At 42.4% G+C, this 27760-nt stretch overlaps 1 protein-coding gene across 1 annotated transcript in view; it reads right to left on the reverse strand.

Annotated features, from left to right (window-relative positions):
* Positions 1-6438: 6438 nt before the first annotated feature.
* slc24a4a (solute carrier family 24 member 4a) overlaps positions 6439-27760 on the reverse strand; it is a 47041-nt gene continuing 25719 nt past the window's right edge. Inside the window, exons 4-18 of the mRNA XM_061246903.1 lie at positions 24708-24784; positions 23577-23651; positions 22987-23071; positions 22456-22559; positions 22194-22268; positions 19848-19873; positions 19573-19626; positions 18949-19037; positions 16139-16308; positions 15381-15516; positions 14088-14254; positions 10620-10734; positions 10268-10380; positions 9027-9092; positions 6439-6591 (exon numbers count right to left, since the gene is read on the reverse strand). Of these exons, the coding sequence (XP_061102887.1) occupies positions 6439-6591; positions 9027-9092; positions 10268-10380; positions 10620-10734; positions 14088-14254; positions 15381-15516; positions 16139-16308; positions 18949-19037; positions 19573-19626; positions 19848-19873; positions 22194-22268; positions 22456-22559; positions 22987-23071; positions 23577-23651; positions 24708-24784 (1505 nt within the window). The remainder of the gene's footprint in view (positions 6592-9026; positions 9093-10267; positions 10381-10619; positions 10735-14087; positions 14255-15380; positions 15517-16138; positions 16309-18948; positions 19038-19572; positions 19627-19847; positions 19874-22193; positions 22269-22455; positions 22560-22986; positions 23072-23576; positions 23652-24707; positions 24785-27760) is intronic.

A 27760-nucleotide genomic window follows, 5' to 3' on the forward strand; every position in this document is an offset into this window, starting at 1 on the left:
CATGTTCTCTGAGGGTAATTTGGAAATTTCTGTTTTTGTGTTGTTGCTGCGGTTATTTAAAGGCGCAGAGCGCGTAGCAGCAGATGTTTCCTGTTGCTGGAGTGTGACTGACTGAGGCCACTATGGACGTGTGCCGAGGCGGATTGTTCGCTCAGCACTGAAAGAGCGCATACAGAGGATACGCATACTTTTTTTGTCTGATGTGACAAAGCTATAAAAAAAAAATCCAAAAGTCCTGTGGAAAATAAAGCACTGACTCACTCTTCAGTTCCAGGAGTCCCCTGATGCAGCAGTTACCACTTCTCGTTCGAAGGCTCTGAAAGCGGGATGTAGTGGGAACAGAATGCTGAGATTTTCATGCTGTCAAAACAGCTGGTCAGCAGAGCTTCCCACAGCCTATGCGGGCCTACCGCTTGCCAAAGCATTTACACCATCTGACATTTTAGCAAAATCTTTTGATAAATGTATGAATGACAACCAAAATCTACTTGTGGATTTTACTGCAGGGCAGGCACGGTTTGAACAGTGTGAGGGTAGGCAATGAGGGCCTGATCGGTTTCTGGTTTTAATGACAATTTTTCGGCCTTAATTATCCCTAACATTTACACTATCTGACATTTTTAGCTTTACGTTTTTTGACGGACATATGAATGACAACCGAAGACTCCTAGTGTCCCAATATGAAACAGATTTTGACATTTTACTATGATCTAATCTACAGGTGAAGTGTAGGCACATACACTCACCGAGCGCTTTATTAGGAACATTTTTACTTTATTACACCTATTTATTCATACAATAATCAGAAAGGTGCAAAAACATTTTTTAATCCAGCGAACAGCAGTTCTGTAGACAGAAACGCCTTCTTTTGAGAGACGTCAGAGGAGAATGGCCAGACTGGTCAAAGCTGACAGGAAGGTGAGTTACGCAAATAACCACACATTACAACAGTGGTATGCAGAAGAGTGGTATCTCTGAACACACCATGCATCATAACTCTCAGGCTACAGCAGAAAAAAAAATAAAGAAAAAAAATTGCTCACTGGGACCACACAAAGCACTCAAGGGCCACAATTGCCTACACCTGGTGTAGCAATCCATCCAACTCCCTAAACCACCCATGGTCCCATGGGGCATGGGCATAATCCCACAAATCAAAATGATTCCTCTAAATCTTATTCATACATTAATCGGCCGTTTTGCCTTTCAACATTGCTGGATGTGTATGGTTCAATGATTCCCCTGCATCATCAGCTTGTTTCTGCTGGCAGAACCATTGTTTAGTTACAGTTAGGGTTAGTTTTACTTTCATCACTAGAGAGACATCTCTCCCATTTAAAACCATTTCATACCTGCAAGGCAAAATGGTGGAAGTGGCCACTGTCCTGGTGGTGCAAAATATTATAATAGTAATGACTTGACCAACGGCCATTTTACACTTCACCAACCCTTCTGAAAGAAAGGTGTTGAAATCGCTGGTAGTTGGTTGACCAGTTCAGTTCAACTCCCAACTTGACATGGTTTGACCAACTTTAGCTATGTTTTGAAACAGCTGGTAGCTGGTAATCAGTTTATTCAATTTTCAAGATGGTCAAGTTGGCATATCTAGATTTTATCTTTATTGGTGCAAGGGGGGGGGGGGGGGGTAGTTATAGGACAGGAGGAGCACACCAACAACCCAAAAAAGTGAATCAGACAGTGTGGAGGTGTGCGGAGTAAGGTCACGCATCCAGATATATTTTTTGTGAATATTTAAAGAACAAAAACAGCAGAAATAACCCACGTGGCACAAACCATTGACAGGTAACTCCGACTGGTCCAATAGTAAATTACTGATATTAATCAAAGCATCCATACTTTGGCATTAAACATGCAATTAAACAGACAGGTGAATGTGTGCAACCTTGTAAACCACAGCACAGGCCAAAATGCAACAATGAAGAATTTCTAAATGACAATTTATATTTTACATACAATATTTATTTAATGATTTATATAATCATCTTCAATACAGAAATTCTTTGTCATACATTTTCTTTTATTGCTTTACAGTAAAATGCATTGGTAGGATACACTGATAGCAAGACAATACATTCATATAAGTTATACACAGATATCTTTAGTCTCATAGTAACTATTCTATATTCTTATTCATTTATTGTTCTGATGGATAATCCCACGTCATTTCGTGCTCACAGTGCATTAGGTCACATTCACTCACAAGAGTACGTAAGTCTCATGTGCATGTATGTTTGTGTGCGTGTGTGTGCATGCATGTGGAGAGGACAAAAAAAAGGTTGCACAAACGTACGTCTAACCCCACTAAAACCGCAGTACATGTATGGCTCCCGTTTTAACCTCATTGAACTGACTCCGCATAAAGATGTATGCATATTTAAACAGTAAATATTCTGTAAAATGACAATCTCGATTAATGTGTGGTTGCTGCTGGAAAAAGGGATGTGACCACAGAGGAAAGTGTTTTTCTGAATTATTATTATTGTTATTATTGTAATAAATAATAATAATAATAATAATATGCCAAGCACCACAAAAACCGCTTGAACCATTTGCACTTCTTTATAAAAGAGCATATAATCCAAAATAGTTTCACCCAAAGTAATGAAATTAGGTAAATGTATTCACATTCACACCCAGCCTCAATTGTAAAGTACTAGCGCAATCAAAACACCTGGTGGTGCTCAGAAAAAAATAAAAATAAAATAAAATCAGAAAAATCATGGGCGCATCACATCGCTGACAAAATTGATGCAATGGAACATCTCATCAGCCGGAACACATGATCAGCATTACTGGTGCTTGGACCCAAGTAATAATAATAAAAATATTGTGTAGGATACTGACAAAAAGCAAATGGCTGTTTAAAGTCAGAGAGGTTATATGAGGTCACTTCATCCAAGAGCCCATGGCTAATGCCCAGGGCACTATCAGCCGTGGGGCTAAGACTCCATTATATGGAGAACACAAATTGCTTCACCTTTCTGCCATAGACAAAATGAGAAAATTACAGTTGTAAAGGATTTGCCTGGCTTCCCCACCACTGGCCCAAAAAATAACTCAAAATAAATAATTCCGGAATTTAGGATGATTGAGTTAATAATAATGTAATGTAATACTTATTCTTTGTAAATTTCCAATACAATATATTTTCTTTTCATTTAAACTAAATTTAAAGTTGAAAATGCATACATGATAAAGAAAGCTACGACATGGGAATTAAAAAATTCCAAATGCGCATCATAAAGCAAGACGGCCAACTGAAGCCAAATGTCTTCATTCATCTATTGCAAAGTTCACTGTTTTAACCACCTGTGAGACATTCACAGGACACCAACCTAAACCAGCGGCCCTGCAATATTCACCCGTCCTCATTGGAGTCTGTATGCCCCCAAAAACGTGTGCGACTCAACTGAACCACAGTAGTTATCCTGTACAGAGCTTGTAAGACAGCCCTAGACAATTTCCTGATGAGATCTGTAAATTCACCCAGCTGCTACTCCAAGTCAACCAGCCCATTTCTCTCAAAACAACCCCCATCCCCTGTGAAGTAGCAGCAAAATAACAGAGCAGCGGTCGGCAAATGTTCAGAGCGCAGGAAACACTTAATGAGCAAACATTTTCTGTGTAGACCAACATAAGTTACATAAATACAGAATCGCAATATTTTTATCATATGCAAATCAACTTCATGTACTGTAAATAGTACAGTGCATGCAATGGCTGCAGCATTTTGTCGGTTTTTAATACCAACTGAAAGTGTATGTTGTTCAGTTACTTATTCATATTTTGTGAATCACTCCAATCCCTCTCAGACTGCCAGTGTCCCCAACCTTCAACTCCAGAAAGACTGTGACAGAGGAAGAAGAGGGGAATTGTGTTGTGAAGGAAAAACCTTTCGATGACAAACAGGAGGGGAGGACATTTGCATCAGTTTCTGGGAATGCATATTATGACCTGTTAACAGGAAAACATCACCAGGCCTTTTCCTATTGAGATTGCATATATATATTATATATTATATATATAAATATATAACATATATAAATATATGTAAACGTTGCAACACCTGCCTTTCAGCAGTGACACAGCGACACTCACATGTTTAACACAAACACCAACACCCACGTTCACCACATGACACCAACACAATTTAGACACTCTGCTCCAGACAGGTGCATTTCTGCATGAAATTAAATGACTGAAACTGTCCCGTAGCTGCCGAGCTGTGAGGTGAGCAGGGGACTCCCGGTGTGTGAATCATCCCCCACACTCCAGCATCTTGCAATGGATCACAGGATTGCTCATTCCCGATCATGCACTGCTGGCATTCCTGTGAAAGTTTTTGGGAGGGGGGGGGTGGGCGGGCCGGACAGATTGGCGGGGGCCCGACGGGGAAAGGTGGACGGGAGACGTGGCCCCACCTGCTCCCCGACGTCGGTTTCCGCAGGAGAGACGCGCAGCTTGTTAAAGTCTCTTATTTACATTCATGCCTCTGTCATTCAGAACAATAGAATACAAATGGGTATGCCTTTCCTGACGTGGGAGGGTACCCCGAAAAAAAGGTTGGAACAGACCCGTGATCTCCACACAAGGTAAAGGTTGACCGACTGCGGACAGATGTACATCTGCTCCAAGAACATATTGACAGCTGAAGCCTAGGACTACAGATCCCCAATCAGTCATCCTGAAGTACCCCCACATTATCCTCAACATATTTACACCAGATGCCATGGGTTACAGTTCCCAGATCATAGTCATAGTCAGGTGGATAGCAAGACTTAAGGTGATGGACTACAAATCCCTGATCAGTCATCTGAAGGTGGACACCATTCTGCCCTGTCCTCACTAAAGCCCTGAGAGACCCCATTCACCAACTCCAGGGGTGGTCAACAGAATGAATTTTGGTAATGGATCAGGAGTACCAAGCCCATTTATGGTTAACAGGGTAGCAGGAAGACCTGTGGGACTCTTGTGACACCGCAGAGCAGGGATAAGACCCGTGGATCACCCTTCTGGCTCTACCAAGAAGAAACATGGTCGCTTCCAAAGTCCTGAACGGCCAGCTGCCACCGTTTGGAGTTTGGGTCATGACGGTCAACCGGCGGAGATGTTTGCAGGGCTTTGAACAGGAACTCGGGGACAAGGGATGACCAGGGGTTGTAAATCCAGTGGGCGAGCCATAACAAAAGGTCTGCGACATTGGAATTTTTACACCCATGGGATATCATCATAGAAAGTCAGTTGACATGTTGACATGTGGGACTTCAGCACTTCATCCATGCCAAAATTTAAACTCTCGGCAAAGGGAACAGAAATGTCCATCAGGGTATGCGCACACCTTGCTGCTCTGAAAGTACAAGGAGACTTAAGCCATCCCCCCCCACACACACACGCACACAAACAAACACTTACCACATAGACCCAACAGTACATGTGCAAATTTACACTCGCGCGGCTCTCTCACACGTATAGAATTTGTCATTTAAGATATCTTGGTGTTATGCATCGTTTGTGCAGCGGTCTCAGCCAGAAAAAGGTGCCTCTTTCCCTAAGGGAGGAGGGGGTGGAGCCGCCCTGAGAGAGGGCGTCACACCCAGCCGCAGCCCTCTCCTTATTGCACCCTTCGCGGAAGGACTGGAATGTTTCCCGAGCCAAAAGACATTACAAAATGTAGTCGTTTTCAATTTTTTTTTTTTTTACAGCCCATTTCTAAAGTGCAACATGTTCTCCTGACATGTTTTTCTTTGCTCATTTATCTTTAAATAAAAAAAGACATTGAGGAACAAGGATAAAAAAAAAAAAAATTAAAAAAAAATTTAAAAAAAAGACAGTTTCCATTGTGCAGTAGATATGTTTGATGCTGGCACCGAGTTGCCTGACCAAAATACAATCATCTACAAAAGTGTGCTAGAAAAAAAGAAATGGAGAGCGATGACCTACAGTGGAGAGGAGAGACAGAGTACCCTGTTAGGACACGCACATGCGGGACAAGGGTGTTCGCTAGCAGATCGGCAGTTCAGAGTTCAAAGTTCAGGGAGTTTGTCCACTGTAAGTTGTCTCGAGGAAGAAGCCGAGCTCCCAGAGAGATGGCCATCTCCCCTGAGCTGAGCGGAGATATTAGGGACTATTTTGGCCGGGTCAATGTGTTCTGGAGACAGATCAGTGTTAAGAGGGAAAGGGGGAACTCTAGGCTCCAACATCCACCCAGGATCAAGAGTACATGCAGAGGGGAATGAAAAGACAGGATAGGGGTGAACTGAGAGAGCTGAAAGTCAGGCCAAAGCAAAGAAGAAGAAAAAAAAAAAAAAAACAGAACAGGTCCAGGAAGGTTGGGTGAGTTTGTGTGTGTGTGTGTGTGTGTGTGTGTGTGTGTGTGTGGCGGGGGGTGGGGGGGTGGGGGGGGGGTTGCAGCGGGGTCTACTCCAGCTCCCGACACATGGGCAGGTTGACGAACGTGAAGACATTGTACTCGATCATGATGGAGAAGCAGAGGAAGATAGCGTACATGATAATCACATACACCCCCAGCCTCAGGTCCAGCTTCCACCCGTTGACGTGAATCCCCAACACCTGTGGGCAGGGGAAACAGAGAGTGGAGTGCAAGCCGAGAGTAGGTGGAGAGGGCAGCCCACATAAGAGAGCTAGCCATACTCTCAGCTTCACAAATGAATACATCTGACTTATGTGGTATAGAAGCAATTTCATCATTTGTGAAATCCCCCATGGCTGTATTGTGAGAAGTGACATATTTAGGCATCTATACAGTCTTATCTCGCCTACTCTAAACATTACTATTTTATTGTATGCTACATTTTGATGTTACATCTTGCTTTGGTGTACTGTAGATCTGAACACAATCTATGTGGCACTTGCAGGGTGTAGTCAACTCATCTTCCCATTCTAATCTTGGTACATCTTTATACATACACAGCAGTGTTTGCAAAAGTGTTCACTCTTTTCAAAGTAATTCCAGGGTGCCATTTTGCATATGGAAATGGGACCTCTACTTTAGCTACAGCACTATTTCCCTGTCCTGTACCTGGAGACCTACAGTCCTGCAGGTTTTCATATCAACCGAAAGTACACCCAATGCTGATGATTAGCAGCTCAATGAGATATCTAGCTGTTGAATGATTTGTTAGGGTTGGAGTGAAAACCCACAGGATGGTAGATCGGCAGGAAGAGGATTGGGTAGTCCTGAGCTACAGGAACTAAGAGAAATTCCCCAATGATTGCAAGTTGATACGGGCGTACAGCATTCTAGACTCTACTATAAGCATTGGCTGGTTCCAGTGGTTCTAACCCTGATTCTAGCCCTGCACTCTGCCTGCAGGGCTAATGTTCAAGTGACAGAAATACTGGAAGCCTGGATGACTCATAAAAGGAAGTACTCTTCATTTTGCGGTAGAACTGTTTTGAAGAATTGATTGAAGAGGCCTAGACCGGCGTACAAGTCACTTTTGACTCACTATTGACTGAGCTTACCTCATCTAACTTATGATCATTTAGAGGAGGCCCATAATATTAGTTTAGACCGAGAGCATATAGGATCTCCTCCAAGAGAGGATGTGCTATCACATGTGATCATACGGGAAGTTGTATTTTCTAGGTAAGAGCTGGAGAGTGATTCATTGCAGGAGTTCTCATGTCTTGTTCTCTCCCATGGGGCATAGTGAGCAATGCCCAAAATAGAATGCCTTTTTCCAAAGTAAAAGTGCACAATTTAGTCAGCAGTTGCCCTATGGGGCCCAGAGGGGGTCTGAAATCATAGGGGACAAAGCTGCTCAGGAGGTCTGCATTGGCAGAATTATAGGTAATTATAGGTGAGAATGCAATAATAATAGCTGGACCAACTCAACCATAGTGGTCCCATTGTTTCTAGATGCTGTAGGAAACTAAGGTATGTGACGGTGAATATGTAATCCCACCAGTTAAACCCTTTTCTCACATCATTCTACGAATACATCAGCCCCAATCCGGCCAGCTGGAAACTGATCTGTTGAGTCAGAGTTCAGAAAGGACTATTTTTGGCTCCTGGAAATCCAGTCTGATGAGCTAACCTATGGTGTCTACATTGTTAGCTTCCTGCCCACATTTAAGTAGAACATGTTCTTTGCCAAGCACTTCCAGTCTTGGGGCACAACTTGTGGCAAATGGTCTGGACATCCTGGCTAACTAGAGCTTGATGGTGAGATATTGGCTAAGACCATTCCAAAGAGTGGGGTACTGATGATTCAAGTGCATTCAATATGAATATTATTTGATGAATGCTATGACCCATACAGGTTTATTTCATAATTTAGATAATATAAAAGAAAAGTTATACAGTAGCCCCTGGATAACCAGGTAATCTGAGAGAGTAGACTCTCCTCTCCTTCTAGTCGAGAAGAAACATGGCGGCCTGCACATGGACAACCACTAGCTGAATGGCAAAACCTACAAGAACGCTTTTCCCCCCGCACAGCTGAGTCAGAGCATGTGCCATCATGGGCCCATAAGCTCTCCAAACTGGATTTAGCAATTGGGTATAATCAAATGTCAGTATCTGAACAAGACTTACTGCGGAACTGTAGAAATTGTAGATCTTTCATTTGAATGTTTTGCAAGCAGTAGTCCATAAATTAACAGCTTTCAATGAATGTTATGTATGAATTCATGGTGCAGTATATGACAAATGGCAGGCCATTCTATTATGCATCACAGTCATGGAAGAGTGTATGTGTGTGGGCGTGTACATATCTGTATTTCTATGGGAAAATGCCCACACCAAGTGGAAAATAAAGCTGAATCATTTGTAATTCCTCTTACAGTTCTTTTAACAGTCGACAAGCTGACAGGGCACATGAATGTGCTTGTCACAATATTCAAATATGCAAAATGCATAGCTGATTCTATTACTTTTTTTTATGGGTCCTAAAAGTATTTTATTCTTCTCTGCTTTGACTTTGCATTGCAAGATATTTTGAAAAAGAGCATCGGCTAAATGGATATTTTAAAGTACTTACAGTGAAAGCTACAGAACCCAGCAATAGGGCCACAGAGTATACCAGCCCCCGACTGCTGATCTGAACCTACAAGAGAGACAAACCAAAAATGTGTGAATCAACACATTCAGTCAGCAGATCCACATGGAGCCAAGTTCTCAGAATTTATTTTTGAAAAAGACTTGTGACTTTCGTCTGTGACCACAAACACGAATGGGAGGATTGCAAGCGGCTGATTACGGTTTTGAGGAACTTAATTGAAAATTAAATGGAAGAAGTTGAATAAAGTGCATTTTGTACTCCATCTATCCAGGTTCAAGTTCAAGTTCAAGTTAGACAAATACAGTCAGTGACCACTATATTAGGTAGACCTGAACACCAGCATGTTAATGCAAATATCTAACTGGGCAATCCTGTGGCACCAACTCAATGCATAAAAGCATACAGACATAGTCAAGAGGTTCTGTTGTTGTTCAGACCAACCATCAGCATGGGGAAGAAACGTGGTCAATGTGACTGACTGTGGAATGATTGGTGGTGCCAGACAGGGAGATTTAAGCATCTCAGAAACTGCTGATCTCCTGCGATGTGATCAGTCTCTAGAGTTTACAGAGAATGATGGCGTGAAAACCAAAAACTTCCAGTGAGCTGCTGTCCAATGGGAGAAAAAGCCTTAAGGAGAGAGGGCAGAGGGGAATGGCCAGACTTTCAAACTGACAGGAAGGTGACCACACAGTACAACTGTGGTATGCAGAAGAGCACCTATGAACATACAACACCTCAAATCTCGAAGTGGATGAGCTAATAAAGTCGTCACTGAGACCGAGTGTATACCGGAGAGTATGCAATGGCTTTGGAGAAATCATTGGACAGGTACATTTTGTGTAGAATAACTTTGGGTATGACAGGAAAATAATAAATCAGAGTCTGTGTTAGTGGTGTCACTCACTGTATTTAGAGGAACAACAAAATAACACGAGACTATGATGAAAGCAGATCACTTGTTATGTTAGGAAATGTTATGGCCACACTTAACCAAGCTGTGCCATTTGCTAATCGACACAAAAAGTTTCTATTGTCATCCAAATACTGTAAATATAAATGAATCTTAGCAGAGTTTACCAGTTGTACAGCTTATAATTTTTCTGGTTACAAAATGGAATTGCAGTGGAGTGGCCTTTTTTTTCTGGCAACATGAATGCCGCCTGTAAACTTGCCGTGAGGTTCCAGGTAGCACTCTCACATAAGCGAATGAGTCTCACCTCAGAGCCAAAATTGACAGCCACGGTCTGGATTGCCCAGGGAACTCCCAAACCAACCAGGATGTCGAATACATTGCTGCCGATGGTGTTGGAAACTGCCATGTCCCCTAGACCTGTAGAGAGGAGATATTACACTCTCTCCGTCTTGATCACACACTCACAGCAATGTAATGTATCCCAGTAGTTAGTCAGACACAAAGAGACAGAAACCAATTGCACAATTGCTTATCTCTCTCTCCATCTCACACACACACACACACACACACACACACACACAACTGAACTTGGTGAGCAATGATACCCACAGAATACCGAACATTTTCTTTAATAAAATGGAAAGAGTGAGTGGCACCTTGCCGGGCGACGATGAGGCTGGCGATGCAGTCGGGAACGCTGGTGCCAGCTGCCAAAAACGTAATACCCATGATGACATCAGGGATGCCCAGAGTGTAACCAATTATCGTCACCTGCACGCACGAGTGAAACGCATTAACGACCTGCCATCTGGTGATACGCAACACAAAAACACATCTCGGTGACCTAAAAGGACGTACCACACAATCATGCATATATCAGAGTTCTGCATATCAAAGCACAATGTTTTTCCTGCCTAACACACAATGTTTGAGAGCGAAATTTGCATAATGGTCTCGATTCACTGCTGCTGCCTCTTGGGTCCACAAACAGCCATCATGCTCGTCACAATAACATCTCCCCTATTTGGCAAAAAGCCAGAACCCATTACCCAGAAACACATGCTTTTGACGTGGTCAATTCATCAATGGTAACTAGTGAGCAAATATTTATTAAGTATGCATTAAGTGTGTAGAGCTAGTTAACTGAAATCTTCTCACCAATCTCGTCTAGTTAGCTACTACCAGTGCAAATCCTTTCCTAAGTGGAAATTTGGTTGACCAGCCATCTTGTGAGTTAGCCATGTGTTACTGAATATTGGTTTATTTTATCGCAATAAAATAATCGAATTGCAGTATTGGTAACCTTACTGTCGTCATACATTTGCCTAACGGTCAGTAAAGGACATTCACATAGCTACTTCTAGTGCATATAAATAGTACTTTAGAACAAAATTAGCTTTTATTTGTGGTTTCGAGATCCTAGTCAAGATTGGGAAAATGTAGTAAACAATTGCTTTCAAGCAACCTTTTTGAGGAACAAAAATGATGGCAGTCAAATGTGGCAACCTTTACTTCCTGCCTAAAACATACTGCATACAAGCAAAGGTTACAATTACTCCTATAACTGCACAATAAAATCCAAAGATTTTTACAAGTATGAAACTACAGTACAGTACTACAGTACATGCCTCCAACACTTATGAAGATGAATTGCACAGCACCGCCGGATGAAAATAGCTGGGTGATTTACAACCAATTTTGGGTTTAAATTTGAGGGACAGAAATTCTAGGTTTGCTTATTTCTTAACAGTTTCTGCAAGTTCAGCAGTTACCACCATTCTCTGTAAACTGTGCTTCTAGAGAAAAATGTTGCATTTGTTTTTGGGAAAAGCTAAAATGTTGCTTGAATCCATGCCCTTGTGTTATTCAACACATTCAACAGCCCAGCTGATGCTTCCTCAGTTAAGGAGGCCAATGAGGACATCTGCTGGAACAGAGAGTCTATGGCAGTCTGTGAAATACAGTGCTGCCTAAACTATAATGCACACAGGTGCTATTGGAAAGGATGGTCTCTGTCTGAACAAGTATTCACCGTCATGCAGCAACAGATTTTGAGCAGTAGGCTCAAACAACCCTCAACTGACCCCCTCCTGTTGTCTCGTCATCTTGGACAAAGACGGTTGGCTGAAGGTGAACGGAGATTCTCCCAGGAGAATGAGGGGAGATGACTACACACTGTGACCAGGAAAATTCTCTTGCCTGACTAAAGTTTGTAGTGGCCTTTGCTTGGGACATTCATCTGTGCTCGACTGGTCTAATTCCTGGAGGAGTATCTAATGTTTTTTGGGTTTTGGGGATTTTGGAACTGATTTTTCCACAGTTTCACACATGACTTGACGTGCTATCCTGTTTTAGCACATAATCACCACATGCCCTTCATTGCAAAGTGGTTTATTTCAGTTCAAACTTCCCATACTTGGTAAAGCCATTTTCAGCTACAGTACAACTGGCCTTTGAAAGCAACTGTGAACTGTTTGTACAACTGCATCTTAACCTCCAGCTAGCAGCCCAAGGCAATGCATCTCAAAGCAAAGTCTCTGTCATTTTGACCCTCCTGTATTGAGGCAGGTGCCTGGGCTTCCCATCTTGCACTCATCCAGTGCAGGAGTGAGTTCCGCACAGTTGGAGAGAAATCTCACCCAAGGTACATCCCTGTGGAACATCAGTATGTGGAGAGATCTGAGGCTTCTTCATATACAGTACTGTATGCCTACATACTATATGCATCTTGTAGAACAGAATTTTAACCCACATGCAACATATGCTCATCTAGAACAGTTTTGGCTGGACAACACTTAACCGCTGATGGGCAGATGTGACCTACACGTTACATCTCCCATAACAGACGGATGTGATGCCAGCGTTGTATTTGATCACATGACCGTTGGAATGCATTGTGATTCCACTGCCTTTCTATGGGTTCTATGGTTATTTTTAACAGGGAGCCTGAGTTCATAATAGGTTAAACCGAAGATGAAAATCAACAGTCTGAATGCTTGAAGCATATGGTAACGAATAAAGTTAATTCAAGAACTACATTTCAGAATATCAAACAAACTTTCAGTTGAAATTAAACAAGTTCCATCACAACATAGGTTGAGCATCTCAAATGGTGCCAAAATAAACAGAAAATCCACACAAAATATTGCCATATTTAGACTGCCAATTGCCAATATCTAAACTTTTAGTCATATTTGTACTTTGGGCATGCCGAGGAACCAAAACACGATTATTCACTTGAGTTGTTTTTTCCAGGGCAAAGAAAAATCTTGTTTTGAGTAAGTTACAAAAGCCTTATTTTGGTAAATGATTTAGTCACTTGAGGTGCAAAGGCAAATCCATCGTCAGGGTAGCTGGCTACCAATAATGCAAACACCAGCATATATACACTACAGACACACTGAAACCCCAGTTTTTGTCCTCTAAAATATGTATTAAGATGGCTTGTATAAAAAATGGCTTTGTATAGTTAAAATATCAGATGAGGATTTATGATAACATTTTATGTACAATAAGTATGTTTTGGATTCACCAATGTAGGCTGACTGAATATTTTACTTAATGTACATTTGACATATTGGGGCACAAAGCTATTTGATCAGTTTCTCTCCACATTTGGAATAACTGAATTTTATAGGCCGATCCCACTGCTAAAACGGCTACAATCTAGAATAAATATGAGCAAATAACTTACCCCATTATACATAATTGAAGGTTACTGAATATTAAAAGCAGCAACTGTGAGATCAGTAACATGCTCACTGCAAAATTCCAAAGCGTTAAGAATTAAAATGTCATATCAGACCCCATATCTCCCTTATCAGGAGGTTTGGCTTCTATAGAATACAGATGCAGAAAAGTGCTTCTTTTCTGCATTTATTTGTGGGTGTGTTTGTTTATAATGTATACAAATAACCTTAATGGTAAAACATTTTTTTAACCTTACTTATTTATACTCGTTTAAACAAATACGCTTAATGGTAAAACAAATGTAACCTTATAGCCTAATGTCATGCATTACTTTTCGGTAATGACAAAGGCACAATAAAACGAATACAAATAGATATCAGACCCAGGGCTGCCGACAGTACATAATATTCAAATCCACGAAACGTGTGACTCACCATCCACACCATGAAGTAGGAGAAGATGGCGATCCAAACGGTGGAGAGGAAGAAGGACAGCATGAAGCACCGCTCCCAGCGAGGCTTCGAGCAGTTTGGCACAGTGAAGTAGAGCAACAGCAGCACGGGCCAACAAACTAGCCACTTCCCCTTATCAAGGATGCCGCCTGCAGGAAAAAGACAACAACTACAACCCAACTACAAAAAGTGCTTCAGCATGGTCTGTCTGTTCCGGAAGTCTGTTCCAGTGGTCTTCGAGGTGTTGGAACTCACCTCCCCTGTGATGGGATGCGACAGATTATAATTGTCATCCCGTCGTGCTTCTAAGCAGCAGGGTCAGCAACTAATTAAGGAGTCTACATCAAAACTAGGTCACACCAGCCATTTGTTTACGATACCATTTTCACTATGGTTGGTCAGACAACTTTTTAAAGATGAAATGTGAGGGGACTTGCAATAAACATGGTTATAAAAGCATAGAAATAGCACAGCACACTAGCTACACTCAGAAATAAAGTGACAGTGGAGGTACACTTTTGTTCTTCGCCTTTGTTCTTTCTTTCCCAAATGTACCGTGAAAGTACATTTGTAAATTTTTAGGCACTCTTCATACCTTTATTTCAGAGAGTGAACATGGTAGTCAGTTTTTTACAGTAAAGCTAGTGAACTTGGAAACCTGCAGGTTAATAAAACTGACTAACACAAGTTTCAGTTAAAAGCTGCAAGCACATTCAAAACAGAAACATTAGCCCTTAATACGGTATTCTGTTTCACCTGTAGCCTTCAGACAGCTACCAGGTGGCTCATCTTGCAAACAGATGGATTTCAGTATCGTGCTGACTGTAGCCAGCAGCCCCACAGGACGGCTCATAATGTGCAATAATCCTCACATCAGAAACAATAATGCTTGTTAATCCACGTTCATTTTGACAAGTAATAACTGAAAATGACAAACTCCTCAATTGACAGTACTGTGCAAAAAAGTCTTAGGCACCTGTAAAAACATCCATACGTCTTAGAAGCTTTCAAATGAAATGCTCTTGATATTTGTAATGAACAGTAATAGTAAAACTAAAACAAATGAATATTGTCGGTGCCCTTCGAAACGGCATCAATTTTCTTAGGTACACTGTCCTGCAGTTTTATGAGAAAATCGGCTGGTAGGTTGTCCCAAGCATTAACCCAAGTTAGTTTACCCGCTGTGGCAAATATCCTTTTGCCTCGCAAGCATTGGTTTGCCAGGACCGCCTGAACCCGTGTATAGCGTTGCGACAGCACACAGGGGCTTCTCACCTGGCACAGTGAAGGGAGAGGAGATGTTGCTCTCCTCCTCCGGCTGCTTGTCTTCCGGAACATTCCCATTCTCCATGTTGTCAACTTTCCCATCCACCACCGTGTTTTCTACCCCGTTGGAAGCTTGAACCAACCTCTACGCCAACCACAGGAGCAGAACGGCCAACATTGTCACATGAGAAAATTATCATAATATCTATTATTCATGCATTTCTAAAAATGCATATTAATCTGAACTGAAAATTGTTAATTCCTAACTAGAATTCCAAAACGTGAATACAATTATAAGCTCATGTTACTGCATTGCCTCGCTGCTTTGCTCACACTAGGAGCAGAGTGGAATGCCATCCACCTGTTAGAACCTCCAGACTGCTTCACTGTCTAGTAAGAGGGGCTCATTCCAAATGACAATTTTTCAACTCCTTTCTTTCCTTGCTCCCATTGGGAGACACAAGAGGCCAGAAAATAATGTGAAGATAAGGGGGGGGGGGGGGGAATACTATACTCATGTCCTTGCTGAAGAAAGCTTTGGTGGAGACTCCCAGCTCCAACAGTAGCTCCTTGAAGGAACACAACAGATTGGAATATCCTTAAAGATGGGGGACCATTATCAATCTCCGGGTCAGGCAAGGAACAAGGAGACACGGGAGGACAAAATAATCAATTGGAATGAGCCTGAGGTGTTAATTCCCCACAGCTCCAGTACCTCCCATTCCCCATGTAGCCCCTGCCTCCCACACACCCCTCTCCCCCCACACCTCATTGATGATGAGGCGGCTGGCCATTCGGAGTCGCGTTTTGGGACCGAAGTGGTTGGTGATCATGACGCGGAGCCCGGCCTCAGGGAAGCGGTAGTTCGAAGAGCTTGAGCGTATCATCTCATCCACCATGACCACGGAGCCCTGCCTGTAGGTCTTATCTGGCTTCACTGGGAACATAGAGACACTGTCAGACACAGACACAGACACAGACACAGACACAGACACAGACACAGACACAGACACAGACACAGACACAGACACAGACACAGACACACAGAACCCAAACACAAAAAACTAAGAGGTGTGAATGCATGTAAATGACCACACTAATTGGAAGGCAATGTAGCGGACACGCCACGCATCTGGAGATACAAGTACGCACAAAAACGCATATGGGACTCATTTTTATGCACGCAGCCATCACCTTCAACAAAATGTACAATTAGCCACTTCCAAACACGCAGGCACACACACACACACACACAAATATATACTCAGTATCTGCATATGTACACATGTACGATCACATGCCAAACTGATACTGCCTGAATGTTGGTCAATGTCACATTCAAACCACCAACTGAGAGCTCCTCTAGCTCAGCGCTGCTCAACTCAACTTGTTCTGGGGGCCGCAGTGTCTGCAGGTATTTGCTTCAACCGTGTGCCACACCACCTGACTTCACTAATTATTTCAGATAAGCGAATTCGTGAAATCAGGTGGCGTAGCATGTTTGAAGCAAATGCCTGCAGACACTGCGGCCAGCAGAACGTGGAGTTGAGTGGTGCTGTTCTAGCTAAAGACTGGACAATTCAGATTTATGCATCACAGTTAAAAATGTGTTAAAATGAACACATTAGTGTTAAAATGACTCTTTCACAGATAGTCAGCCAAGCCTTGGAGTGACAAGTGACGCTGGCTGCAAAACAAATTTGGGTTTGACAATACATACTCTCTGTGATTATTCACCGTTATCTCATTACATTCATTTTTAATAGATCTCTTTCTTGTAAACGCTTTTCTTCTGAGACCAGCCACTGGGTTCACATATTACGACATGACAAGCATGAGAAAAAGAGAAAGATGACACAGGAAAGCAACATTTGCAACAAGAAAGCAGAATCAATGTTTGGTTTAGCAAGGCTAAGCAGACAGGCTTTCTGAGTTTAGGCATTCTAGTCAGGTTAGTTCTGGGGTTAGTGTACAACAGCAGAGAGAGAGAACAGCAGAGAGGGCTTCAGCAGACTGAACCATTACAGCACTATTATACGAATCAAGAACGGAGCGCTAACATGAGCAATTATCATCAATATCATAATGGGCAGTGCTACCATACCCCATGAGTGACTCACTGATTTGAATCCCTGGGTTCGGCAGTGGAGTGCAAAAACCTTTGATTCATTGAAACGATTCAGCGACAAAAATTCAGCTCATTGTAGCCGGACCCATTACGGCGTTTGTGAAACCTCAACTTGCCAATAATTAGTCAAGATCCAGCAAGAGATTGAGTGAGTTCTGGAAGATGAAAGGGGGGGGGAGGAAGAGGGGCGGAAAAATGGTTGACCGAGAGTGCAGCCTGGAAGGGAAGAGGGAGGGGTAAGACGTAGCGCTAAAGCAACAGCACAGTGACTCTCCCAGCGGCCTGAGTCTCAATGCGAGGCTCCTGTTCCTACTCAGGCCTCTGTATCAAGTCCTAACACCAGACCTGGGACCATACTATTCTGTGCTTGATTGATTTTGTCTGGCGCAGGACACAGGACACCTACTCCAGGAGGTGCTTAACCAGAGCAAGGAGGATTATGAAGGACTCTCAACACCCCGGTCACAAACTTTGCGTTACCCTCCGTTTAGGGAACCACAATGCCTCAAAGCTAATACAGAGAGGCTTAGAAGGAGTTTCTTCCCCCACGTCATTGATGCCCTTTAATCAATTGAGCCAACCAAGAAGACCAGGACTGGGGTTTGCACTTTTTGAGAGTATTTCATAAGTTCCAATACACCAGACAACCTCAGTATAGCGTAGAAAATATTTCCAAAACAATTACATATTTGACGTATCGTGCTGGTGCCGGACACCGATGAACATTATGGCTATTAATTTGGCCATTGCTTTCAAGTAATTTCCAATGCCATTTCGCCCTAATTGCAACAGCACTAATTGCAAATAATCAGGATAACTAAAAGCACAATGAGACTAGGCACTAGTGTTGCTATAGTTACTTACTGTATAGCAGACCTAATAGGACTCTACTGCTATCTAACTAAATGAACTGAATGAGATTTCATGCACAGTGCAATTTTCACTTTAAGCCATTTTCAATTCCCTAATTTATGTGCAATATTCAAGCTAGGAATATGAAGCAGGAATGTACATTGTGTTCTATATTAACCTCTTTTTTATTAATTGTCCTGTGTTTTTATTTTATTTGCATTATGTAGGGTACTGGGGGACACTATTCTAGAGTCAAAATCTTTGTGTGTCTGAGTGCACTTGGCCAATAAATCTGATTTGATTCCGAAATACTTGACACAATGTTTTTTTAAATGTGATATTACAATTTCTAAGGTCGATTCCTTTGAAACAGCCAAAGCTGAGTAAATAACATCCTAAAATTATCATCCTGTTATTACAGATAACCTCTCTCTGACCCACTACTCTCTCCTCATTAAGAGTCCCAGCCCGACCCACCAACATCTACCATCAGGACCCTAGGGACACAAGGTGGCCCACAGCCTGTCTGTTTACCCTTACCTGGGTGTAGTAATGGCACTGAGGGGTCATCCCAAATATTGTCATAACATGCATTACCATCTTCCAGCTCATTGGCCACCGTGTTACCATTAGCCACGCCCTTATCCTCCTTCCCTGTGAAGTAGTTCTGCATGCTCGTGTTAAATCTGAAAGAGAAAGAGCAAGCGGCTTTATGACGGGAATCGCTTGATAAATGTTCTTTCGAACAGCAGAGTATTTTTCTTAACCTTAATCTGCAGCAGTGTTTGAATGAGGTCTTTAGTGGAGGTTTCTGGATGAAAGAAATGATTTGCTCTAACATACAGAACAACGACATTAAAACTGCACTTATTGATTAAAAACGAACATTGTGGTGACCATAGACTCCGCAGGAATTAGATATTATGACTGCGATATCAAATGTTAACTGCAACACAAATGGAACTGGAGATTTACTGGAGCTGGGCTGACTGAGCATTATATGTAAAATGTAAAAAATAAAAAAATAATAAAAAAAATAAAAAAGTATCAGAGAACCCTCAGATTTATGTAATTTATGTGTGGGTGTTATGTTATTATTTGAACCCTGATCTGTGGAAAACACATCATGGAGGTCCTGACAGTGGCACCCCTCACACAGCGCACACCCCCCCCCCCCTCCCTGTGGTGGCCACCTGAGGCCAGGCAGTCAAGTGGACTCACTTCATGATCAGAATGTATCCGGCATACATCACCACCAGAATCATGCTTTCCCACCTGAGACAGAAAGCCAAAGTCAGAGCCCAAGCCTCCTCACTGCAAACTACCAATCGCCTAACAGGACCCTGAGTTCAGGGTCCACCCCCTAACCCCTCAGTGACATATCCCCCACTCCACCTCCCTGCTTCACGACACCCGTTTCCCTCCACCCCTACCCCTCTCCAAGCACCTCATCACGCTGCGCAGCTCCCCCCAAAACAACGAGAGGAGGTGCTTACCACACAATCTTCTCGTCATAGATAAACTAGGAAAGAGAGAGACAGAAAGCATATATTATTACAGCAACTGAGCACTGATGGCATCATGTGTGCTAAAGAGAACGTGGCAGCTACTGGAACATTCACATGAAAACCCTGTGTGCCCAAAAATCACCAAAATGATTCTAATTCACAGGGCAAGATAATGCGTGCAATACAGCAAAATAAATGTAATACATTCATACACTCATTATACACTCACACTCATTTCAGTACATCCCCAGTAGCCATGATTGCATTTCCATTCTATATTACAAGGTATGCAACATTCACTTGCCACCATTTTTACTATTCGTGCTAATGTTTAATGTATTTTTACACTTCAAAAGTTGTTTTCAAAAATGTTTAAGAAACAGCCCATTTTGTTCAAGCCCATAAAGGCACCCCCCACCTGTAAAAATATTACAGCATCACCATTTGAAATCATTCTTGAGGAAATTCAAATTCAATTATTCAAGTCTTTTGAAGAACATTCTTAAAAAGAGACATGCCCATCTTCTAATTTTCTTCCATTTTATACTGCTTTTTGTAAGAGACTGAGCTTGATAATGATAACCTGCAAACGAGGGAACTGCAAATTGGGTCAGCGTGCCCCCAGTAACCAGGTGCAGCTTCCATAGATGTTACTAAAAGCTGCTGATCCAAACAAGGACTACGAACTGGGGTCAGCGTTTCCGTGGTAAACCAGCAGCATTTCTGTTGTCGTTGCTACTAGAAGCTGCCGATCTAAATCTAAGGGACTGGGGGGGTCAGCATTTTGGGTCGCTAAATTTCAGGATGGGGTCGCCTAAAAATGTTTAAAAAGATAAAATTGAATTTTATGTGAATGTAGGCCACTGTATCTAACATTACAACAACCCAACTACAATAAAGCAATGAGGCAGGAGAGGCTGTGGTATACTTCCAGTACAGTCATGGCTAAAGGGTGTTTAGGCCATACTTTTCAGAGGTACAAGGAGTTGAGCTCAGTCTCTCACCACCTGTTCTGACTGCAGTAATACCATTGGATCTTCAGTCCTTCCACCCCATGCAGGTGTGGCTGCAGAGTCTACACTTGGATCCCAAGTGGCACGAAAACATAGGGGGTCAGAGTAGGGGAGTGAATATATTGAGTCAGTGCGTTCTCTTGGGGATGATTCCGTCCCGTCGGGAACTGCTGCACACAGATGCTTCCCTTTTGGGGTGACACGAGGCAGCCAGCTGGCCGTGGTGCAGAAAACAGGATGTACATAAGAACTCAGGGCAGTGTACACAAACTTTGTCCTGAAGGGCAAGCCTGCCATTCAGTGTGTGCACTCGAGGCGTATGTTGAGTCAACTGCCAGCCTGAATAGGCCTGACAACCTTTTTGTTTGCCGTGGTGGTCACAGTAAATGCAGAGCCCTGTCAAGGCAGAGGAGGCCCAAGTGGACTGAGGAGGAGTTCATTTCTAGCTGTTGTTTTTATTATGAAATTTGGAGTGGAGGACTTTTATTATGAAATAAACAGCCAATCAGTTACACTATCCCGCAAGCAGAAGCACACACAATAGCCAGCTGCAGCATGCAGGCCAGCAAACTTTTAAATAGGATTTAAAAACAGAAACATCAACTGAATCAAAAATGGAATTACGAACGAACACCTCCACCAGTGTCTCATAACAGAACTGTTGAAAACTCCCATTTGTGAGGAGATGCCACTTTTCACACACACTGATTTCCATCCCATGATTTAACTAGATCCAGACATTATCATTTCTTTTTAAAAGAGCATTTTGGTTGTTAGAATTTTTCAAAGGCTAATTTAGGCCAATTCATAACCGTGTAGGTAGTTTCCATTCTGGTAATAGCCTAAATATTTTTATGTGTGTTAAATGAGTCTTGCACGCCTCAGTCAATTGCATTTTTTATTTCGTGAAAGTTTAGGCCTCTGTTAATGTTACCAGCAGTAGGTTATAATTGCACAAATGCGATGCTCCTTCATATAAAAAAAAAATGGTTACTGAATGTCACATTTGGAAGGAATGCATTTTATGTAACTGAAAAACATTGACAAGCTGTTCAAAATAAACTCATTTAGCCTACATCTGCATTGCAAATGAGGGAGGAGTGAGGGGGTGGGGGTTGGCCCACGGAGGCATTTGAATCATGTAACGTGAACCGGGCAGAAAAATAATTGGGGGTCCATGTTATAGGGTCTTGACCTGTGCATGCTAAAGCACAGTCTCTCTGATGCTCACCTGGAATTCATAGAATCGTATGAATTTTATGCATAGCTCTTGTTCTGGGGAGATCCAAGAGTTCAATGATAAAATGATCGTAACACTCACCACAATCAGAAGCACCACTGACAGGATGTAGTAGAAAGAGTCTCGGAAAACTGCCCACCGTGTCAGATACACTACCTGCGGAGAAGAGAGGAGAGAGAAAGAGAGACAAATGTAGAGGTGTATTTTATATCTTTGTAGTATGTTTAGTCCTTGGCAATCGTTCAAAAAAGAATGAGCTAATAATTCAGAGGAGATAGACCACACCATTCAGTTAAATAGTGGCATCAGGGAACAAGGGAAGGGGAAGAGTGTAGATGCAGACCTGACCAGCGAAGATTCCGCACACGCCTATGATGCACAGGATGTTGAAAACCGCAGAGCCCACAATTGTGCCTACTCCCACATCGCCGTGGGTAATGAACACGCCTAGGGAACAAGACGCAAACAAAAAGGGTGAAAACACATCACCTGTACCTGAAAGGTTTGTGCTTATGTGTGTGTTCAGGCAGGTATTAGTATGCAAGTATGTGTGTGTGCAAGTATTTCAGTTCATTAGGCATTTATTAGAACTGTTTTTTTTAGACCCAAGTCTTCTGCTGCTGTAGCCTATCCACTTCATGGTTTGATGCGTTGTGTGTTCAGAGATGCTCTTCTGCACTCCACTGTTGTAATGTGTGGTTATTTGCATTACTGTCACCTTCCAGTCTGTCCATTCTCCTCTGACCTCTCATTAACATGAAATATTGCACACTGGATGTTTTTTGTTTTTCGCACCAGTCTCTGCGAACTCTAGAGACTGTTGTGTAATAAGTAAGTGTACAGGTCGTACACCTGATGAAGTGCTCGGTCTTACCTATTATAGAGGCAAAGAGCTCAGGGGCGGAGCTTCCGGCTGCCATGAAGGTTGCCCCGGCAACATCTTCACTCAGGTGTAGTTTCTGTACAGGAAATAAGAGGTGCAGAGTTACGGGGAACAGTCATATCCATCAGCTTACACAACATACAGTACATGATGCCATGAGAAAATCTCCAGCTGGCTGTGTCAGCCACAGCCACAAGGTCATTTTATACTTTACTGTGTCACCAAATCATTCATTTTAAAAAGCAAACATTTTTCATTTTTCCCCCACTGCTGAGGTCACGATTCTTCCTCAAATCTTCAAGCAAACAAGGCGAAAGCAATATTGGCAAATGCAAATATTATGAGACAACATTCAAGTCTTGATAAAGTAAAGGAGAGAACACAGTATTACATCTAAATAAATGAATACATGAAACCAACAAAATAAGAAGGGTCATTGCTTGCTTTTAAAAGGGGAAAGAATATTTTTTCAATTTATGTACAATGATGTGCTTTCACGTGTCACTATTACATACAGTAAGACTACGCATATACTGTACATTTCTTACTCAAGTTATTTTCCCCATCTATGGCTCTCCTACCTCACAGATCTTCTCTAGGGATGTCACAAAGAAGTCATCACACACAATCGCAAGGGCCAGGAACATATAGAGGGCCTGAGACACGGGAAAGACAGGAGGGTACCGATGACAAAGGGGAACCAGTCACAGAACGAACACTCAGGGTCACCGAATATTCATTGGTGGGCAAGGAGAGCTATCAAATTCTGCTCCCTGTAAACAAAATCAATCATACTTAACAGTAAGGTACAGACATTAACTAATGTAGTTAGCATTAACATTAATTGATGGATTAATAGATGCATTTCATAGATTCATGCATTTGTTAACGACAAAATGCATTAGTTACATGAATAGTTATACATTGGCAAACCATAGGTTAAACTAATAATTAGTTCATTAACACATGCATTAACGGTTTTCATTCATTCCCAAATGAATTGGCATTACCTGTAGTTGTTAACATGTAATGTACAAATACAGTACATAAGGATGTACAGATTGACTTCAGTAGTTTGTTAAGAACCAACTTAGTTCATGCCAACTCATGTATCCCTATTGTAATGTGTTACCACAAAATCTGAACTTTCTCCAATAACCTTTTAGCCTCTATGTGGTAGAATACTAAATCTGACACGACTGACCCGCTGAACATGTCAAACGGTACAATATTGTTTAGTGAATCAATCGGCATTGGAAAGTATTGCAGTGACACTGTTCAGGTAAAAACACACGACAAATACTACTTCTCTGTACTGTTACTGTATGTCACAATCTGTACTCCACTATCAGTAAATAGACTGGCCTGGATCACATGTACTGTACGGCATAGAAGCAGTTTCCTGGGGTTTGCGAATGCTAAACAACAGATAGGGAAGCAGGCAGCTAACTGGCAACTACATGGCCACTTGCATGCAAAGACACCCACACCAACACGTGAGTGTGTACATAAATGAGTACATGCACAGCTCAATGTGTATGCGCACAAATGGCAAACATACAGCAATCGTGCATTCAATATTAAATCCGCTGTTTGCGGTGAAGCTGAAAATAGCAAGGGATAACGCCCCGACAGAATACACAATGAAACTGATGCGGAGAGGCAGAGCTCAGCTAAGACGAAGAGGACGGAGAAGAAGAATGCTACTATACCGCGAGTATATGTAGCAGCACTGCTCCTTGCTTGCGCTGATTGTTTGTAAACACATCTTCGGGGAACTCGTGAATCGCTGAAATGCCAAAAAACAAGAAAATAAATCTGCAAGGTTACAGGTCAGTTGAGCATCTTTCAAATGGTTGGTTACCAAAGCAAAACTTTTCTTCTTTCTGGTCGTTTGGGTTGGTTCAACTGCAACAAGCAAGACCAAGTCGAGCACAGAAACTTATTTGAATCTGAAACAATTACAGTACAGGTCTGAAGCAGTGCCCAACTAGAGTGAAGAAGCAGAATTATTATGCAGCATACTGCAAAACTATAAATCATTTCAGTGATGCTATTCATGAAAATGACAGCATTTTTGTTTAGACGGTGGGCGAACGCCCATATTATTCCCTGACTTGAGTCATTAACATATACAGTTTAAATCAGGGGCGTCAAACTCCAGTCCTGGAGGGCCGCAGTGTCTGCTGGTTTTTGGTGCGTTTCAGCACGAGAGATAGATTTCTGTCTTTCATTGGCTAAAGAGTTCACACACCTTGTTCTCAAGGCCTTAATTGGCTGCCGATTGAAAGGTAACCACAAATACTGCAGACACTGCGGCCCTCCAGGACTGGAGTTTGACACCCCTGGTTTAAATATACAGTGCAGTCTAAGCATTTGGACAGTGGTACAATTTCTGTTCTTTTGGCTCTGCACTCCAGTACATTGGATTTGAAATGAAACTATGACATTTGAGCTGAGGGTGCAAACTGTCACCTTTCATTTGAGTATTCACATGCATATCGGGTGATCTGTGTTTTCGGTGTGATCCTTTTTTATACATAGTCCTCCCATTTTAGGAGACCAAAAGTAATTGGACAGTTGGGAATGTGCTGGAGTACAGAGCCAAAAGAACACAAATTGTACTAATGTTCAAACACTTAGAGACTGCCCTGTAACTGTACACTTGAAATCCCCTCGCGAGTGAACTGGGTAGTATAAGCCCCTTGCTAATGTGACCGCAGCTGTTACAAGGGCAGATTGATATACTGGAGAGTCACAAAGGTCCAAGGACATTGGGTGGAATTTCAATCCCCATTTTATTTAGTGCTTGCACTTGGACTGGAAAGAGGGCTTGCATGATCACTTGAGGATGTGCATTGGTGAAAATGCATGGTGCAGTGGCATCATAAAATTAAAAGGTCTGATTCAGCCACCAGAAATATAGTCTGAAGGAAGAAGCACTGGTAGTTCCAGAGCCTTCATTTGAGAGAAATTTGGCAGTAAACGACAATTTGATGGAAAGGTTTTGGAGGCAGTCGCACAAATACACTTCCACAGAAACGGTATCATATTTAAGGCTTAATAAATAAGCTCGCTTCATCTTGCAGGTTTTATAACTTTGCTCTAATGTTGTAAACCCATATGGCTAAAAGCAAAACGGCAAATGGCTATTGTCATTTTTTAACGTGCAGTACATCGGAGACCGATTCCCACAGGATGATCATTTTCTGCTGCCTTCAGGCCATGTAAAACCATATGGAGGACTAGGCTCCTGTGGAGTACCATTCTAAATACATCAGATTCTATTCAAGGTTTATGGTGATGGAGATAGATCAGATACCAGCACACCCAGCAACAGCCCATTAAAGGAGCTCAGAACATCTTTGGAAGGTATTAACGGTTCGGACAAACAGCTCCCCACTTTCTCTCACTGCACAAAATTGTAAGAATCTGACCACATGCAGAGATTTGAGAGTCGGGAAGGGAGAATTCAAAAAATAAATAAAATAAAACACACAATGAACTTCAGCAGGTATAGAACATTCACACAGTAGGTGCATTGCATAGACCGAACAATCAACCACTAGGGCCGGTTTCACAGACAGATTAAGCTCATCAGGTTAGTCCTGGCCCTTAATGCATTTAAGCCAGGTATTAAATCATTCAAGGACTCAAAGGCTCATTTAATATTACAAGAGTGATAAAATTCAAATCATGATTAATGTCAAATCAAGATTCATTTGAACAGTGCATTTCACAAACAATTGTATGAATGCACTTCACAGAAAGCTCTGGCCTAAACCCCCATGAGAGCAACACTAGAGCAAATGGTAGCAAGGAAAAACTCCCTGGGGAAATTTAGGAAGAGACCATGAGAGGAACCAGACTCAGAAGGAGAGCCCTTCCACCTCTGGCCGGCACAGGGTGTGGGTTATTATGACCAACATGGTTCAGGCTATGACCTCATATTCACGCTAATGAAATTAGTCCTGGCTAGGTGACAGACCTCAGTTGGTGTGGGTGGGGCCAGGTGGTGACAGAAGTGGGGAGCTTGTAGTCCCCTTACAAACCTCCCATTCAGTTCTATTCCAGGACAATCCGTCTGACCCTCAACAATAACAAAACGGCATTCTAAGAAAAATACCAAAATGTCTTTGAACCTATTCTGAGATGCTCAGAATATGAACTGAATAATTCCCAATTTAGCATAAAATAAAAGGCCAAATGCTACTTGTCAGTTGTTACTAAATCTCTAAATCGCTATTCGCAATTCCTTCTCCCAACCCTCCACCCCTGCTGACCCCCCTACCCTCCCCAACTCCCTAACCTCCTTTTCTCCCCTCTCTGACGCTGACACACTGAAACTCCTTACTTCCCTCTCCCCTCCTACAATCTATATCTGAGGACATTCTCCCTTTTCTCTCCTCTCTAATCAACACCTCCCTCTCTTCCGGCACCATGCCCTCTTCCCTGAAGAGGGCCAGAGTCACTCCCCTCCTCAAAAAACCTACTCTTGACCCCTCTGCCCTGAACAACTACCGACCTGTCTCTCTTCTTCCCTTTCTCGCTAAAACCCTGGAACGGGCGGTCTGCTCCCAACTGTCCACTTATCTTCTCCACAACAATCTCCATGACCCCAACCAGTCTGGCTTCAAGAGTGGCCACTCCACTGAAACCGCCCTGCTCGCGGTCACTGAGGCACTCCACTCTGCTAAAGCAAAATCCCTCTCCTCTGTCCTCATCTTCCTCGACCTATCAGCCGCCTTCGATACAGTCAACCATG

This window comes from Conger conger, chromosome 1 (genome assembly GCF_963514075.1).
Source record: "Conger conger chromosome 1, fConCon1.1, whole genome shotgun sequence".
Taxonomy (NCBI): Eukaryota; Metazoa; Chordata; class Actinopteri; order Anguilliformes; family Congridae; genus Conger; species Conger conger.